At 49.0% G+C, this 19550-nt stretch overlaps 1 protein-coding gene across 1 annotated transcript in view; it reads right to left on the bottom strand.

Moving 5' to 3' along the window:
- FTSJ3 (FtsJ RNA 2'-O-methyltransferase 3) overlaps positions 1-19550 on the bottom strand; it is a 102414-nt gene that overhangs the window by 40376 nt on the left and 42488 nt on the right. Inside the window, exons 9-12 of the mRNA XM_069233077.1 lie at positions 14462-14566; positions 13296-13396; positions 11182-11268; positions 10877-11029 (exon numbers count right to left, since the gene is read on the bottom strand). Of these exons, the coding sequence (XP_069089178.1) occupies positions 10877-11029; positions 11182-11268; positions 13296-13396; positions 14462-14566 (446 nt within the window). The remainder of the gene's footprint in view (positions 1-10876; positions 11030-11181; positions 11269-13295; positions 13397-14461; positions 14567-19550) is intronic.

Raw genomic sequence — 19550 nt, 5'->3', positions numbered from 1 at the left:
CTGAGGTAGAACTAAAAACCCATGCAGCAATGCTGGGTATCCCTGAACTGGTGTGTGTGAAAACAAGAGCACAATGCAAGGCACAGGGTGAACAAGTAGAGCTGGAGTCTGGAAGAATGGCCCAGCCTACCAAGAGAACAGGAAAGTCAGTTGGGAAACCAACTACAACACAGCAAAAGAAAGGGAACCTCTCTTCTCAGGAAGAAGTTCTGCCCTCTGAGGGAACTGAGCCTCTGGAGCTTGAACCTTATCAGGTTGAGCTCTTAGGCCCAGGGGGACCCTCAAGGGAGGAGCTGTGTAAGGGACAAGAAACCTGTCCCTCTCTTGAAGGCCTTAGGCAGCAAGCTGCTGAAGAGTCCAAAGGCAAGAAAAATGGAACGCATAGGGTCTATTGGGAAGATGGACTCCTGTACACTGAGGCCAGAGACCCCAAACCTGGTGCCACTAGGAGAGTGGTAGTGCCTCAGCTGTTCAGGAAGTTCATCCTAACATTGGCCCATGACATTCCCCTTGCTGGACATTTGGGACAAACCAAGACGTGGGAGAGGTTAGTCAACCACTTCTACTGGCCCAATATGTCCAACATGGTTAAGGAGTTTTGCCTCTCCTGCCCCACCTGTCAAGCCAGTGGTAAGACAGGTGGGCATCCAAAGGCCCCCCTCATTCCACTTCCAGTGGTGGGGGTTCCCTTTGAAAGAGTGGGTGTGGACATAGTTGGTCCACTAGAACCTCCCACAGCCTCAGGAAATATGTATATCCTGGTAGTAGTGGATCATGCTACCAGGTATCCTGAAGCTATTCCCCTTAGGTCGACTACTGCCCCTGCAGTAGCCAAGGCCCTCATTGGTATCTTTACCAGAGTGGGTTTCCCTAAGGAGGTGGTGTCTGACAGAGGTACCAACTTCATGTCAGCATACCTAAAGCACATGTGGAATGAGTGTGGAGTGACTTATAAATTCACTACACCATACCATCCACAAACTAATGGCTTGGTTGAGAGATTCAACAAGACATTAAAAGGCATGATCATGGGGCTCCCAGAAAAGCTCAAAAGGAGATGGGATGTCCTCTTGCCATGTCTGCTTTTCGCTTACAGAGAGGTGCCACAGAAGGGAGTAGGATTCTCACCCTTTGAACTTCTGTTTGGTCATCCTGTAAGGGGACCACTTGCCCTTGTTAAAGAAGGCTGGGAGAGACCTCTCCATGAGCCTAAGCAAGACATAGTGGACTATGTACTTGGCCTTCGCTCTAGAATGGCAGAGTACATGGAAAAGGCAACCAAAAACCTTGAGGCCAGCCAACAGCTCCAGAAGTTTTGGTATGACCAAAAGGCTGCACTGGTTGAGTTCCAACCAGGGCAGAAAGTCTGGGTTCTGGAGCCTGTGGCTCCCAGGGCACTCCAGGACAAATGGAGTGGCCCTTACCCAGTACTAGAAAGGAAGAGTCAGGTCACCTACCTGGTGGACCTGGGCACAAGCAGGAGCCCCAAGAGGGTGATCCATGTGAACCGCCTTAAGCTCTTCCATGACAGGGCTGATGTCAATCTGTTGATGGTAACAGATGAGGATCAGGAGGCAGAGAGTGAACCTCTCCCTGATCTTCTGTCATCAGACCCAAAAGATGGCACAGTAGATGGAGTGATCTACTCAGACACCCTCTCTGGCCAACAGCAAGCTGATTGTAGGAGAGTCCTACAACAGTTTCCTGAACTCTTCTCCTTAACCCCTGGTCAGACACACCTGTGTACCCATGATGTGGACACAGGAGACAGCATGCCTGTCAAGAACAAAATCTTTAGACAGTATGACCATGTTAAGGAAAGCATCAAGGTGGAAGTCCACAAGATGCTGGAATTGGGAGTAATTGAGCGCTCTGACAGCCCCTGGGCTAGCCCAGTGGTCTTAGTCCCCAAACCTCACACCAAAGATGGAAAGAAAGAGATGAGGTTTTGTGTGGACTACAGAGGGCTCAATTCTGTCACCAAGACAGATGCTCATCCAATTCCAAGAGCTGATGAGCTCATAGACAAATTAGGTGCTGCCAAATTCTTAAGTACCTTTGACTTGACAGCAGGGTACTGGCAAATAAAAATGGCACCTGGAGCAAAAGAGAAAACAGCATTCTCCACACCTGATGGGCATTATCAGTTTACTGTTATGCCCTTTGGTTTAAAGAATGCCCCTGCCACCTTCCAAAGGTTGGTGAATCAAGTCCTTGCTGGCTTGGAGTCCTTTAGCACAGCTTATCTTGATGATATTGCTGTCTTTAGCTCCACCTGGCAGGATCACCTGGTCCACCTGAAGAAGGTTTTGAAGGCTCTGCAATCTGCAGGCCTCTCTATCAAGGCATCCAAATGCCAGATAGGGCAGGGAACTGTGGTTTACTTGGGACACCTTGTAGGTGGAGGCCAAGTTCAGCCACTCCAACCCAAGATCCAGACTATTCTGGACTGGGTAGCTCCAAAAACCCAGACTCAAGTCAGGGCATTCCTTGGCTTGACTGGGTATTACAGGAGGTTTGTGAAGGGATATGGATCCATTGTGACAGCCCTCACTGAACTCACCTCCAAGAAAATGCCCAAGAAAGTGAACTGGACTGTGGAATGCCAACAGGCCTTTGACACCCTGAAACAAGCAATGTGCTCAGCACCAGTTCTCAAAGCTCCAGATTATTCTAAGCAGTTCATTGTGCAGACTGATGCCTCTGAACATGGGATAGGGGCAGTTTTGTCCCAAACAAATGATGATGGCCTTGACCAGCCTGTTGCTTTCATTAGCAGGAGGTTACTCCCCAGGGAGCAGCGTTGGAGTGCCATTGAGAGGGAGGCCTTTGCTGTGGTTTGGTCCCTGAAGAAGCTGAGACCATACCTCTTTGGGACTCACTTCCTAGTTCAAACTGACCACAGACCTCTCAAATGGCTGATGCAAATGAAAGGTGAAAATCCTAAACTGTTGAGGTGGTCCATCTCCCTACAGGGAATGGACTTTATAGTGGAACACAGACCTGGGACTGCCCATGCCAATGCAGATGGCCTTTCCAGGTTCTTCCACTTAGAAAATGAAGACTCTCTTGGGAAAGGTTAGTCTCATCCTCTTTCGTTTGGGGGGGGGGTTGTGTAAGGAAATGCCTCCTTGGCATGGTTGCCCCCTGACTTTTTGCCTTTGCTGATGCTATGTTTACAATTGAAAGTGTGCTGAGGCCTGCTAACCAGGCCCCAGCACCAGTGTTCTTTCCCTAACCTGTACTTTTGTATCCACAATTGGCAGACCCTGGCATCCAGATAAGTCCCTTGTAACTGGTACTTCTAGTACCAAGGGCCCTGATGCCAAGGAAGGTCTCTAAGGGCTGCAGCATGTCTTATGCCACCCTGGAGACCTCTCACTCAGCACAGACACACTGCTTGCCAGCTTGTGTGTGCTAGTGAGGACAAAACGAGTAAGTCGACATGGCACTCCCCTCAGGGTGCCATGCCAGCCTCTCACTGCCTATGCAGTATAGGTAAGACACCCCTCTAGCAGGCCTTACAGCCCTAAGGCAGGGTGCACTATACCATAGGTGAGGGTACCAGTGCATGAGCATGGTACCCCTACAGTGTCTAAACAAAACCTTAGACATTGTAAGTGCAGGGTAGCCATAAGAGTATATGGTCTGGGAGTCTGTCAAACACGAACTCCACAGCACCATAATGGCTACACTGAAAACTGGGAAGTTTGGTATCAAACTTCTCAGCACAATAAATGCACACTGATGCCAGTGTACATTTTATTGTAAAATACACCACAGAGGGCACCTTAGAGGTGCCCCCTGAAACTTAACCGACTATCTGTGTAGGCTGACTAGTTTTAGCAGCCTGCCACAAACCGAGACATGTTGCTGGCCCCATGGGGAGAGTGCCTTTGTCACTCTGAGGCCAGTAACAAAGCCTGCACTGGGTGGAGATGCTAACACCTCCCCCAGGCAGGAATTGTCACACCTGGCGGTGAGCCTCAAAGGCTCACCTCCTTTGTGCCAACCCAGCAGGACACTCCAGCTAGTGGAGTTGCCCGCCCCCTCCGGCCAGGCCCCACTTTTGGCGGCAAGGCCGGAGAAAATAATGAGAACAACAAGGAGGAGTCACTGGCCAGTCAGGACAGCCCCTAAGGTGTCCTGAGCTGAAGTGACTCTAACTTTTAGAAATCCTCCATCTTGCAGATGGAGGATTCCCCCAATAGGGTTAGGATTGTGACCCCCTCCCCTTGGGAGGAGGCACAAAGAGGGTGTACCCACCCTCAGGGCTAGTAGCCATTGGCTACTAACCCCCCAGACCTAAACACGCCCTTAAATTTAGTATTTAAGGGCTACCCTGAACCCTAGAAAATTAGATTCCTGCAACTACAAGAAGAAGGACTGCCCAGCTGAAAACCCCTGCAGAGGAAGACCAGAAGACAACAACTGCCTTGGCTCCAGAAACTCACCGGCCTGTCTCCTGCCTTCCAAAGAACTCTGCTCCAGCGACGCCTTCCAAGGGACCAGCGACCTCTGAATCCTCTGAGGACTGCCCTGCTTCGAAAAAGACAAGAAACTCCCGAGGACAGCGGACCTGCTCCAAAAAGACTGCAACTTTGTTTCAAGAAGCAGCTTTAAAGAACCCTGCAACTCCCCGCAAGAAGCGTGAGACTTGCAACACTGCACCCGGCGACCCCGACTCGGCTGGTGGAGAACCAACACCTCAGGGAGGACCCCCGGACTACTCTACGACTGTGAGTACCAAAACCTGTCCCCCCTGAGCCCCCACAGCGCCGCCTGCAGAGGGAAACCCGAGGCTTCCCCTGACCGCGACTCTCTGAAACCTAAGTCCCGACGCCTGGAAAAGACCCTGCACCCGCAGCCCCCAGGACCTGAAGGACCGGACTTTCACTGCAGAAGTGACCCCCAGGAGTCCCTCTCCCTTGCCCAAGTGGAGGTTTCCCCGAGGAAGCCCCCCCTTGCCTGCCTGCAGCGCTGAAGAGATCCCTTGATCTCTCATTGACTTCCATTGCGAACCCGACGCTTGTTCTAACACTGCACCCGGCCGTCCCCGCGCCGCTGAGGGTGAAATTTCTGTGTGGGCTTGTGTCCCCCCCGGTGCCCTACAAAACCCCCCTGGTCTGCCCTTCGAAGACGCGGGTACTTACCTGCTGGCAGACTGGAACTGGGGCACCCCCTTCTCTCCATTGAAGCCTATGCGTTTTGGGCACCACTTTCAACTCTGCACCTGACCGGCCCTGAGCTGCTGGTGTGGTAACTTTGGGGTTGCTCTGAACCCCCAACTGTGGGCTACCTTGGACCAAGAACTGAACCCTGTAAGTGTCTTACTTACCTGGTAAAACTAACAAAAACTTACCTCCCCCAGGAACTGTGAAAATTGCACTGTGTCCACTTTTAAAATAGCTATTTGTGAATAACTTGAAAAGTATACATGCAATTGAAATGATTCAAAGTTCCTAATGTACTTACCTGCAATACCTTTCAAACAAGATATTACATGTTAAATTTGAACCTGTGGTTCTTAAAATAAACTAAGAAAAGATATTTTTCTATACAAAACCTATTGGCTGGATTTGTCTGAGTGTGTGTACCTCATTTATTGTCTATGTGTATGTACAACAAATGCTTAACACTACTCCTTGGATAAGCCTACTGCTCGACCACACTACCACAAAATAGAGCATTAGTATTATCTCTTTGTACCACTATTTTACCTCTAAGGGGAACCCTTGGACTCTGTGCATGCTATTCCTTACTTTGAAATAGCACATACAGAGCCAACTTCCTACACTAGGAGTCTATACTTTTTTTAAGCAACACTTCTGAATGCTGCCTGATTTGTTTACTAAAAAAATGACAGTATGCAATTTGAGTGACTTGGTGAGGACTAGATGATGGTCAGATACTATATTAACAGAGCGCTGACATCAATGCTGTACAAAACTTCAAAAACAAAAAAAAGTCATTTAACTATAAAACCAAAGAAACTTAAGGCGGCCAACTTCCTTTTTGGCATCAATGTATTTGCAGGAAGCACAGGCTGATCTCTCGTGTGGCTCTAGATGATCAAGTGAATACCCTTCCCCTGCACAGATTGTAAATGGGCTTGGGTCCAGTGTTCTTTGCCGTCTGCTCTCCCTCTCCTTTGCGGTGCATATCTGCCAACTCCACAGGGCCTGTGCACCTCCTCCCGTGAGCTCATTCCGCCCTTCCCAGTATTTGTGCCCGATTCCCAACTCTACACTTTCCAGCGTGTCTGAGCCATCGCCTCATGCTACCCTTCTTACATATGTGCCCAACTGCACACTTCCCGTTCCAGTGCATTTATCTGTTTGTATATATATTCACTCAAAAAACAACTGTCACAGGGACGTTATAGTTAGGTTCTGAACGTACTCACACAAAATCTTAGAAATTCAGCATGGAGTTATTTCAAGTAACTACAACTCTCACCCTCACCATGCACTGCTAATTATCCCAGAAATTACACCACCCATGACAACTTCTATACTGTTACTAAAAATATAAATGCAATATTAGCAGTCAAATTATTGAAGAGAAAACTGTGCATGAAGGGGGAGCGAGTTATTCTTACCTTAGCCTGCGAGCTAAAGTCAACTGAAATAACTAACCAGGACTGCTGAATTTCTATGGTTTTGTGCGAGTAAATTCAGAACCTAATTATAACGTCACTGTAACCTTTGATTGTTTAAGTGCATTTCCATGATATTTTTAATTATATTTCCTAACTATAACAGCCCTGTAACATTTGTTTTTTCAGTGAATTTCTAGCACTAGCAGAGGTGCCTGCACAAACTCCAGTCCCATTTTCCTGGACTTCATGAGTGCGGGGACGCCATTTTTAATCATGTACTGGATACAGGTCACTACCTATGTCAAGCTACATAATCGTAGCTCCAAACCTGGGCATGTTTGGTATTAAACATGTCGCAATCACACCCCAATACTGTTGCCAGTAGTGGAAGAATGGTTCCATGCACTCTGGGGGCTCCTTAGAGGACCCCCAGAATTGCTCCTACCAGCCTTCTGGGGTGTTTCGGGCAGCCCAAGCTGCTGCCACCCCTCAGACAGGTTTCTGTCCTCCTGCTGCTTGAAAAGCTCAAGCCCAGGAATGCAGAACATTCCTTTGGGAGAACAGGGGAAGGGGTGCATTCCTGACCATCTTCATCCTACCGTCGACCAACTCCTGCATCCATTGCTGGGTGGGTAGTAGCTCCTGCTCCCCCTGGACTCTTCTGTGACTTCGTCTCCTTGTAAGGAAATGGCTCCCTGTTGCAATTTCCCCCCAAGTTTTGCCTGATACTGATGCTGACTTGACTGAGAAGTGTGCTGGGACCCCGCTAACCAGGCCCCAGCACCAGTGTTCTTTCACCTAAAATGTACCATTGTTTTTCCACAATTGGCACACCCCTGGCACACAGGTAAGTCCCTTGTAACTGGTACCCCTGGTACCAAGGGCCCTGATGCCAGAGAAGGCCTCTAAGGGCTGCAGCATGTCTTATGCCACCCTAGAGACCCCTCATTCAGCACATGCACACTGCTTCACAGCTTATGTGTGCTGGTGGGGAGAAAAAGACTAAGTCGACATGGCACTCCCCTCAGAGTGCCATGCTAACCTCACACTGCCTGTGGCATAGGTAAGTCACCCCTCTAGCAGGCCTTACAGCCCTAAGGCAGGGTGCACTATACCATAGGTGAGGGCATAGCTGCATGAGCACTATGCCCCTACAGTGTCTAAGACAATCCTTAGACATTGTAAGTGCAGGGTAGCCATAAAGAGTATATGGTCTGGGAGTTTGTCAAACAAGAACTCCACGGTTCCATAATGGCTACACTGAATACTGGGAAATTTGGTATCAAACTTCTCAGCACAAATAATACACACTGATGCCGGTGTGGGATTTATTGAGAAATGCACACAGAGGGCATCTCAGAGATGCCCCTTGTATACCAGCCAAACTACTAGTGCTAGGCTGACCAGTTTCTGCCAGCCTGCCACAGTCAGACGGGTTTTTGGCCACATGGGGTGAGTGCCTTTGTCACTCTGTGGCCAGGAACAAAGCCTGTACTGGGAGGAGGTGCTTCACACCTCCCCCTGCAGGAACTGTAACACCTGGCGGTGAGCCTCAAAGGCTCAAGCCTGGTGTTATAGCACCCTAGGGCACTCCAGCTAGTGGAGATGGCACCCCTCTGGCCACTGCCCCCACGTTTGGTGGCAAGTCCGGAGGAGATGATGAGAAAAACAAGGAGGAGTCACCCTCCAGTCAGGACAGCCCCTAAGGTGTCCTGAGCTGAGGTGACCCCTACCTTAGGAAATCCTCCATCTTGGTTTGGAGGATTCCCCCTAATAGGATTAGGGATGTGCCCCCCTGCCCACAGGAAGGAAGCACAAAGAGGGTGTAGCCACCGTCAAGGAGAGTAGCCATTGGCTACTGCCCCCCAGACCTAAACACCCCCCTAAATTGAGTATTTAGGGGTGACCCTGTAACCAGGAAACCAGATTCCTGACGACCTGAAGCAAGAAGAAGGACTGCTGACCTGACAGCCCCGCAGAGAAGACGGAGACAACAACTGACTTGACCCCAGCCCTATCGGCCTGTCTCCAGACTCAAAGAACCTGCAGAGCAACGCATCCAGCGGGACTAGCGACCTCTGAAGGTCTCAGAGGACTGACCTGCACCCAAAGGACCAAGAAACTCCTGTGGACAGCAGCTCTGTCCAAGAAACAAAGAAACAACTAACTTTAAAGGGACTCCAGCCTCACTCCGAAAGCCGGAGTCCCCAACACTCTACACCGACGCCCCCGGCTCGTGTCCAGAGAAACCAACACTGCAGAGAGGACCCCCAGGCGACTTCCACGACCCAGACACCCAGAGACAACCTCCCTGCACCCCCACAGCAACACCTGCAGAGAGGATCCAGAGGCTACCCCTGACCACGACTGCCCAGTAACAAAGGAACCAGACGCCTGGAAGAAGCACTGCACCCGCAGCCCCCAGGACCGAGAGAAACCAACTACTGGTGCAGGAGTGACCAGCAGGTGGCCCCCCTCCTTGCCCAGCCCCCCTGTGCCCTGCCTGCATTGCCAGAGTGACCCCCAGGTCTCTCCATTGACTCCTACCTGAATTCCGACACCTACTTCACACACTGCACCCAGCTGCCCATGTGCAGCTGAGGGTGTATTTTGTGTGCCTGTTTGTGACCCCCTCCCCCAAGTGCTCTACAAACCCCCCCCCCGGTCTGCTCCCTGAGGACGCAGGTACATACCTGCTAGCAGACTGGATCCGGAGCACCCCTGGTCTCCATAGGCACCTATGCTATTTGGGCCCTACTTTGACCTCTGCACCTGACCGGCCCTGTGTTGCTGGTGCTGGGTGTTTGGGGTTGTCCATCGGTGGGCTGCCTATGTCCAGGGGACTGAACTTGTAAGTGCTTTACTTTCCTGAAAAACTAACCAAAACTTACCTCCCCCAGGAACTGTGTGGATGTTTTGCACTGTGTCCACTTTTAAATTAGCCATTTTCGCCAAAACTGTGTACATTACTGTTTTAATTCTAAGTTCATATTTACCTATGCCAAGTATCTTACAATTTATGTACTTACTTGAATTCTGAATCATGTGGTTCTAAAATAAATTAAGAAAGTAATAATTTTGTATATAAAAAACCTATTGGCCTTGAGTTAAGTCTTTGAGTGTGTGTTCCTCATTTATTGCCTGTGTTTGTACAACAAATGCTTAACACTACCCTCTGATAAGCCTACTGCTCGACCACACTACCACAAAAGGGAGCATTAGAATTCTCTCTTTTTGCCACTATCTTACCTCTAAGGGGAACCCTTGGACTCTGTGCCCACTATCTCTCACTTTGATATAGTATATACAGAGCCAACTTCCTACAAAGTACCTTTATTTTTGTAACACTGAGTGTTTTCTTTCATGTGTGTAAGTGATGTGTGACTGCAGTGGTATTGCAGGAGCTTTGCATGTCTCCTAGATAAGCCTTGGCTGCTCATCCACAGCTACATCTACAGAGCCTGGCTTCTGGACACTATATACATTTCACTGATGGGGGAACCCTGTGTAGGAAAGTAGCCTCTTTCTAGCATGGTTAACCCCACGAATGGTAACCCTCAATTTTTTGCCTGTTTGTCAGTATGTTTGACTGTGTTCACTGGGATCCTGCTAACCAGGACCCCAGTGATTATGCTCTCTCCTTTAAACTTGGTTGCTGGATCCTTTTTCACCTCACATTTGGCATCCTGGTACCCCCATGTAAACCCCAGTATATGGTACCTAGGGCACTGGGTTACCAGCGGGTCCCTATGGGCTGCAGCATTTATTATGCCACGAAAGGGAGCCCATGCAAAATGTTCTGCAGGCCTGCATTGCAGCCTGCGTGAAAAGGTGCATGCACCCTTTTACAACCAGGTTACTATAAGTCACCCTTATGGCAGGCCCTCCTAGCCCAGAGGGCAGGGTGCAGGAACCTGTGTGCACACTCAAGCAGGAACACACTCCACTCCCTGCACCTGGGGGTCTTACAAGCATTGCTCTTAAATCTGTATAATCCTATAGGTTATATATGTTGTGATGCTTAGGGTTCAGAGGGGACCAGGGCTTGTGGAAGCCAATATTTCCTGAAACATTTCTACACTCCCTTTCCTCTTTAGGAATGCAGAGTAAAAAGGTGCCAGTGAAACTGGGGTAGCAGGTGCCCCATCACCATGAGACGAAGCCGGACAATGTGCAGGTGTGTGCAGCCGGGGATGCAATAACGACTCAGGACAAACAAGGTCCTAACCGCGGAAGAGTAATCATCTCACACTGGCAGCCTGCATCTATCCTCACCTCTTTAGTTCAGCCACCTCTTCAGCCTTTAACTCAGCCAGGCGTTTCTCAAGCTCCTCTTCTTCCTCCTGTTCCGGGTCCTTCTCAGGGGCCGATGTAGTAGGCGTCCCCTCACTCTCCACCTCTGCATCTTCCTCTTCACCGGAGCTCAGGCTGATGGATGGGACATGCATAATTTTGTTACAAGTGCAGTGCCACAGTATCTGCTTACAGAGGAAGCACCTTACACAGGCGCCCCGTCTACCCTTCCACATAGCTAAAATCTGCGAGGCCGAACTCGCCAAGGAATGCGCGCATGCGCTCACCTGATACCCCCATCCAACTCTTTGACTTGGTCTTTCAGCTTGCGGGCCAGGTATCGTCGCAGCTTGGAACGCCAACTCAAAAGGGACCTATGAAAAGAAGAAAAGACAAGTAGAATTACCCAAAGGTGTTCCATTGCCAGGGTAGACGTCAGGGAGATTATGTGAGGAGATTGGCCATACACAAGAGAACAGAGGCCACTGGTAATCAGCACCTTCACGTCCTTCTACAGCAGCAGACAATAGAGACAGAAAAATACAGTAACTTGCTAATACAGAAAGGAGTTAGAGACAGGAAAAGTGAGCATGAGAAGAGAGAAATATAATAAAAGAATGAGAGGTGGGAGGTGTCTGAATGGGAGGTGGGACCAGCATATTCTGACCAAGCAGGTGATACCAACAATGGCCTCACGGTCAGACCCCAAAGTAGCAGAGGGTGGGTGCAAAAGTAGCTGTCCGACCAGTACACATCTTCAGGAGAGTCACAGAAAGATACAGCATTCTGCCCAATGGCAGGAGGCGATTTCAGATTGTGTCAATGTACATGGGAGTAAGCTCCCGATTACAGAGGCCTCTGCCTCATTTTCAGGTTTCACAAAATACTGATTACCTACAGAAAACACTTAAGAAGAAAAGGATCAGTGGATCCACTTATGACCCTACAGAAAAAAATATTACTTGCCTGTAAAAGCAGTTATCTAGCGATTGCATCTTTCATTGCACGAGGGAAAGGTTTATAGACACCCCAGATGCAAGTGGAAACAAAGGCACAGTTTTAGAGAAAGAACACTGGTGCTGGGGCCTGGTTAGCAGGGTCCCACCACACTTCCAATCAAAGCTGGCCTCAACACTAGGTAAAAAGTGGGGGGGTGACCATGCCAACAGTGGCATTTTCCTAACGTAGCCTTAGAGTATCTATATGCCTCCAGATTGTGGTGGATGGATCCAAGAGAAGGATACACGCACAGAGACAGACTGGAACAGACAGCGAACCCTTCAATCCCAGCAAACGCATAGTAGCCTTAGAGTACCTACATGTCTGTGCGTATACACACACACACACACACACACACACACAGACAGCGAGCCCTCAATCCCAGCAGTCGCATAGTAGCCTTAGGGTACCTAGATGCTCCACACTGTGATGGATGGATCCAAAAGAAGGATCCAGACACACAAGCACACACACGGCAAGCCCTCAATCCCAGCAGTCGCATAGTAGCCTTAGTGAACCTACATGTCTGTGTGTGCACGCGTGCACACAGGAACAGACAGCGAGCCCTCAATCCCAGCAGTCGCATAGTAGCCTTAGTGCACCTAGATGCTTCCAGATTGCGATGGATAGATCCAAGAGAAGGGACACAGACACACACACACACACACACACACACACACAGCCCTCAATCCCAGCAGTCGCATGGTAGCCTTAGGGCACCTTGAGGTCTCCAGATTGCGATGGATGGATCCAAGTAATGGATACACACACACACGCGCACAGAGGGCCTAGAACAGACAGTGAGCCCTTAATCCCAGCAGCTGTATAGTAGTCTTAGGGTACCTAGATGCTTCCAGATTGTGATGGGTGGATCCAAGAGAAGGCTACACACGCATGTAGAGGGACTGGAACAGATAGTGAGCCCTCAATCCCAGCAGTCGCATAGTAGCCTTAGGGTACCTAGATGCCTCCAGATTGTGATGGATGGATCCAAAAGAAGGACACACACACACAGGGACTGGAACAGACAGCGAGCCCTCAATGCCAGCAGTCGCATAGTAGTCTTAGAGTGCCTAGATGCTTCCAGATTGTGATGGGAGACTCTGGCCACCCTTCAAAGATTCCCTCCAAGAACGAGTGTTTAGGCACTGGTGGACCACAAACACACATGCATAACTTACAAGACCTTCACCCACTTCCCCCCCAATCCACTCTCACTCCACACCCCACCATGTAGTACAGATGGTTTTAATTCTGAGCTCTGATGAGGCTAAGTTACATTATTACATATAAAGGTTAGCAGGGATTGCAGTAAGGGAATGTTATACTTCACTGAATAACAAAGGAACATTGTACAAATGACCCTCTCAGCCCCCACTCTGAATCCAAAGGGTAAACTCACCTGAGCTCCTTTCGACCCAGCACTCTAATGTCTTTGCAGCACTCTCGTACGTCTGCTGTTGTAGCAGAGTGCCGATCCAGCTCAGGGTTATCCAATGTAATCTGTCGTAAGAGAAGAACAGGGTTTAAACTTCTTGGGGAGCCACAATCTCACTACCTTCTGCACCAAGAAAGAACCAGAAAGGAAGCAAATATAAAGCCAGTCTACCTCTGCCACTGTCTGACTTCAGTCCGTTTCATTAACATTATCTGAGCTTTTCTGTGATTTACCTCCTGTTTTCCACTACTTTCGTCCTTCCAAGGTTTTACTTGCAGCATCCTTGCCAGGAAGATGCAGCGCTCACAACTACTTACAGGAGAGCCTGGGCAGCTTCTAGGAGTAGTAAAACCTGCTGCATCTGAGTTTCTTTAAGTTCCAGGGACATGGTCCTGGTATTGTCTCTTATGCAGTGTTTGGTTTCTGAATGCCCCATTAGTTACATTTTGATTGACCAAAGCAAGCAGTGCCTGCGTAATTCAACTTTCATTACTTAGTTATGCATTATTTCCCATTTTGTTTGTACAGCTAAATGCCAGGCACTTTCCTCACGCAGGCCCTGGAGATGCCGTTCTATGCTAATATTCTGTGTTACAAGTTCTTGGACTTTAACCCAAACTCTAGGTGCCAGTTCAAACCCAGAGGTTTATTACTAACCTAAGATCAACCTCTGTTTTTACTTAGCCAATTATTTTTGGGTTGTATCCATTTCATTCATGACTGCAGCATTCCCGACAGAGATGATACTGATGGCAATCAGAGGCAATAAAATACTAGCCGCCGTGCCTCAGTCTGCTCCGCTCTCCCACATGGAAACCACCCGTTCGTGGACACTGGAAATGTATACAAACACTGGCCTCAGCCTGATCCCACCTCTAGAACTGAACTCTCGGTTACAGAAGTGAAGTATTCACCACTGCGGATGGCCAGCCTGTTGCAATAGGTAATGGTGGAAGGCTCGCCTTGCGGCAACAGCCTGACCTTCTAGTGGCGCCTTCAACACACAAGCCTGATCTTACCGACTTACCTCAGTAACACTGCGCATCCGGCTACCTCCTGGACGCAGCCTCGCTTCACAGCAACAGGATGGCCTCATAATGGCAAACCCAACCCTGTGGAAGGAGACTTACCTCACTAGCCTTGGAGAGAAAGTCCACTGCATTATCTGCCTTCAGGAACTCCATGAGCGTAAAGCGGTGATAAAGGGTGAGGTCACCATCTGCATACCCCTCCGCCTACAATACAAGAGAAGGGACAGGATAAGTGGCAGAGCAGGAAGGAACTCAAAAGAAAGATGATGTGAGGGTGAGAAGTGGGGTTCAGGTGAAGGAGGGGGCAGTAAGGGGTAAAAACAGACGTGTGTGGGACAGGGCGAAGGAGCAGAGCTAAAAACAGGAAGGAAGCTAATTAAGGGAAGAGAGAAAGGATGAGAACTATCAGGGCAGAAATGAGGAGGTGTGCTAAAGGGCATGAGATGGAAAGAGTGAATATCGGAGATCCTTCTCACACACTGCTTGAATATTCACTCACATAAACCAACAAGGTATTCCAACACTCGCTTTTATTCCCAGACCCATTAGTCATGCGTACAAATGATGCTCGCAGAGGTCCATGCATCTTCTGGTGCTCTATCGCTCCTCTCCAAGTTCCCTTTTCACGGAGGCTGCATACACCCCCTGGCAATCCATTCATGGGTGTTTCTTATTGGGTTGTAGTCACTGGGAGAACAAGTGCACTACCTGTGAACACTCATTCAAAATCAGCAACTTTATAAAGGCCACCCCAAGACTGCACCGGACGGCAGAAAGGTGAACATGGTTCAGTCCAGGGAATATTTGGATAGCTGCTGATCAGTTCAACTTCCAATTCAGGTTTACAAAGTTGAGCAAAACATGCACACGTACACACAGCTGCACACAGCACAGACCTCCCTTCATACATACACCATACTTTAGCCTCTAGCAAGGCGTAGTTTTGAAGTCACAGCCTTAAGAAAACTATGGCATAAAAGGGTTGGACAGGGAGTGGTCCCCAGAAAAATCATCTTTTAAAAATGGCACAATATACTGTCATTTTATAAACTAGAACATTGTGTTGCTTTTAACGTGTTATTCTACTTTTTAAAACTATTTCAGATAACTGGTGGGAAATTGTGCACTTTAAAGCTCAGTACGTTGGAAACACTACAAGATTATTACAAAATGTGCGTTAAACAATGTTTTGAAAGTACTTCCATCTAGTAAAATTGATGAAAACGGTATAGAACAAATTGAGTATGCAAGGGGCTGTGTTCTCCCTCCATTGTGGAAACCTATGGCAAATGTTGCTTTTCTAGATACATTTTACTAAGAACCAGTGATGATTAATGAATAAATCTCAGAGGCATATTGTAATGAGCACACAGACATGGTCCGCTATCAGCACTGCACTGATGTACCTGGTTGTACAAGGAGCACCTAGAGACTTGGGGAAGTCTGGACACAGCTCAGGGAGTGAGGGTGCTCATGGACCCCTCTTCCACAGTGGCAAGAACTAGCCAGGAAGAAGAAATGTTTCCCAATGTCCCTGCATCATGCAGTGTCAGTCTCCCAATGTCAGCGTGGCTGTGTCCAGATGTCAACTTTCTTGCATGTGTATCCCCCATGTCCATAGGTCTCTTATGCTAGAAAGATTTTTAAAGCGCACAGCTGCCCTAGCATGGTGCTTCCCGCCGCTAATCGCTGAGATGACAAGAACAGCAAACTATAACCACATCACCGCAGATAAGAACAAATACCGCCTAGGCTGAGAACAGCCAGGTCTTTCAGTGCTTCAGACGCTGTCCCAGTGCCACTACCCCCATCTCAATGGTTATGCCAATGTCACCATTCCAATATCCGTGAGTTCATGCGAGTTTAACAGTCTCAGCATCTTGCAGTATCTATGCCTGTCCTTCAGTGGCGGGATGGGCCTCACAAACCCAGTGCTAGTATTCCAGTGTCTGTTGATACCCCTGTGTAAGGAAATGCCTCCTTGGCATGGTTACCCCCTGACTTTTTGCCCTTGCTGATGCTATGTTTTGAATTGAATGTGTGATGAGGCCTGCTAACCAGGCCCCAGCACCAGTGTTCTTTCCCTAACCTGTACTTTTGATTCCACAATTGGCACACCCTGGCATCCAGATAAGTCCCTTGTAAGTTGTACCCCTGGTGCCAAGGGCCCTGATGCCAAGGAAGGTCTCTAAGGGCTGCAGCATGTCTTATGCCACCCTGGAGACCCGTCACTCAGCACAGACACACTGCTTGCCAGCTTGTGTGTACTGGTGAGAACACAACGAGTAAGTCGACATGGCACTCCCCTCAGGGTGCCATGCCAGCCTCTCACTGCCTATGCAGGTATAGATAAGTCACCCCTCTAGTAGGCCTTACAGCCCTAAGGCAAGGTGCACTATACCATAGGTGAGGGCACCAGTGCATGAGCACTGTGCCCCTACAGTGTCTAAGCAATACCTTAGACATTGTAAGTGCAGGGTAGCCATAAGAGTATATGGTCTGGGAGTCTGTTGTACACGAACTCCACAGCACCATAATGGCTACACTGAAAACTGGGAAGTTTGGTATCAAACTTCTCAGCACAATAAATGCACACTGATGCCAGTGTACATTTTATTGTAAACTACACCCCAGAGGGCACCTTAGAGGTGCCCCCTGAAACCTAACCGACTATCTGTGTAGGCTGACTGGTTCCAGCAGCCTGCCACACCAGAGACATGTTGCTGGCCCCATGGGGAGAGTGCCTTTGTCACTCTGAGGCCAGTAACAAAGCCTGCACTGGGTGGAGATGCTAACACCTCCCCCAGGCAGGAGCTGTAACACCTGGCGGTGAGCCTCAAAGGCTCACCCCTTTGTCACAGCACCGCAGGACACTCCAGCTTAGTGGAGTTGCCCGCCCCCTCCGGCCACGGCCCCCACTTTTGGCGGCAAGGCTGGAGGAAACAAAGAAAACAACAAGGAGGAGTCACTGGCCAGTCAGGACAGCCCCTAAGGTGTCCTGAGCTGAGGTGACTCTAACTTTTAGAAAACCTCCATCTTGCAGATGGAGGATTCCCCCAATAGGATTAGGGATGTGACCCCCTCCCCTTGGGAGGAGGCACAAAGAGGGTGTACCCACCCTCAGGGCTAGTAGCCATTGGCTACTAACCCCCCCGACCTAAACACGCCCTTAAATTTAGTATTTAAGGGCTCCCCTGAACCTAAAACTTGAGATTCCTGAAACTACAAGAAGAAGAGGACTGCTGAGCTGAAAAACCCCTGCAGAGGAAGAACAGAAGTCACCAACTGCTTTGGCTCCAGACTTACCGGCCTGTCTCCTGCCTTCCAAAGAAACCTGCTCCAGCGACGCTTTCCAAGGGACCAGCGACCTCTGAATCCTCTGAGGACTGCCCTGCTTCGAGAAAGACAAGAAACTCCCGAGGACAGCGGCCCTGCTCCAAAAGAACTGCAACTTTGTTTCAAGTAGCAGATTTAAAGACCCCTGCAACTCCCCGCAAGAAGCGTGAGACTTGCAACACTGCACCCGGCGACCCCGACTCGACTGGTGGAGAAACAACGCTTCAGGGAGGACCCTCCGGCGACTCTACGACTGTGAGTAACCAAAGTTGTCCCCCCTGAGCCCCCACAGCGACGCCTGCAGAGGGAATCCCGAGGCTCCCCCTGACCGCGACTGCCTGAACTCCATTTCCCGACAGCTGGAAAAGACTCTGCACCCGCAGCCCCCAGCACCTAAAGAAACGGAACTCCTGTGCAGGAGTGACCCCCAGGAGGCCCTCTCCCTTGCCCAGGTGGTGGCTACCCCGAGGAGCCCCCCCCTTGCCTGCCTGCAACGCTGAAGAGATCCCTTGATCTCTCATTGAAAACCATTACAAACCCGACGCGTGTTTGCACACTGCACCCGGCCGCCCCCGCGCTGCTGAGGGTGTACTTTTTGCGCTGACCTGTGTCCCCCCCGGTGCCCTACAAAACCCCCCCTGGTCTGCCCTCCGAAGACGCGGGTACTTACCTGCTGGCAGACTGGAACCGGGGCACCCCCTTCTCTCCATTGAAGCCTATGTGTTTTGGGCACCTCTTTGACCTTTGCACCTGAACGGCCCTGAGCTGCTGGTGTGATAACTTTGGGGTTGCTCTGAACCCCCAACGGTGGGCTACCTTGGACCAAAAACTGAAACCTGTAAGTGCCTTACTTACCTGTTAAAACTAACATTACTTTACCTCCCCCAGGAACTGTGAAAATTGCACGGTGTCCACTTTTAAAACAGCTTATTGTGTTTTATGTAAAAAGTATACATGCTAATGAAATGATTCAAAGTTCCTAAAGTACTTACCTGCAATACCTTTCAAATGAGATACTACATGTAGAATTTGAACCTGTGGTTCTTAAAATAAACTAAGAAAATATATTTTTCTATAACAAAACCTATTGGCTGGATTTGTCTCTGAGTGTGTGTTCCTCATTTATTGCCTGTGTGTATGTACAACAAATGCTTAACACTACTCCTTTGATAAGCCTACTGCTCGACCACACTACCACAAAATAGAGCATTAGTATTATCTCTTTTTGCCACTATCTTACCTCTAAGGGGAACCCTTGGACTCTGTGCATGCTATTCCTTACTTTGAAATAGCACATACAGAGCCAACTTCCTACATTGGTGGATCAGCGGTGGGGTACAAGACTTTGCATTTGCTGGACTACTCAGCCAATACCTGATCACACGACAAATTCCAAAAATTGTCATTAGAACTTGATTTTTTGCAATTTGAAATTTTTCTAAATTCTTTAAAGTCCTGCTAGGGGCTTGTGTTAGTCCCTGTTAGCATTGCTTTTAGAGTTTAAAAGTTTGTGAAAGTTTGAATTAGAACCTAGAACTAGATTTAGATTCTTAAAAAGTATTGCAACTTTTAGAAACATAATGTCTAGTACAGATGTGAATGTGGTGGAACTCGACACCACACCTTACCTCCATCTTAAGATGAGGGAGCTAAGGTCACTCTGTAAAATAAAGAAAATAACAATGGGCCCCAGACCTTCCAAACTACAGCTCCAGGAGCTGTTGGCAGAGTTTGAAAAGGCCAACCCCTCTGAGGATGGCAACACAGAGGATGAGGATAGTGAATTGGAGGATGATTCCCCCCTACCAGTCCTATCTAGGGAGGTCAGGGCCTCTCAAGCCCTGACTCCACA

Source organism: Pleurodeles waltl, chromosome 4_2, assembly GCF_031143425.1.
Source record: "Pleurodeles waltl isolate 20211129_DDA chromosome 4_2, aPleWal1.hap1.20221129, whole genome shotgun sequence".
Taxonomy (NCBI): Eukaryota; Metazoa; Chordata; class Amphibia; order Caudata; family Salamandridae; genus Pleurodeles; species Pleurodeles waltl.
The sequence above is the reverse complement of the archived record's forward strand: the minus strand, read 5'-3'. Positions and strand labels throughout refer to the sequence as shown.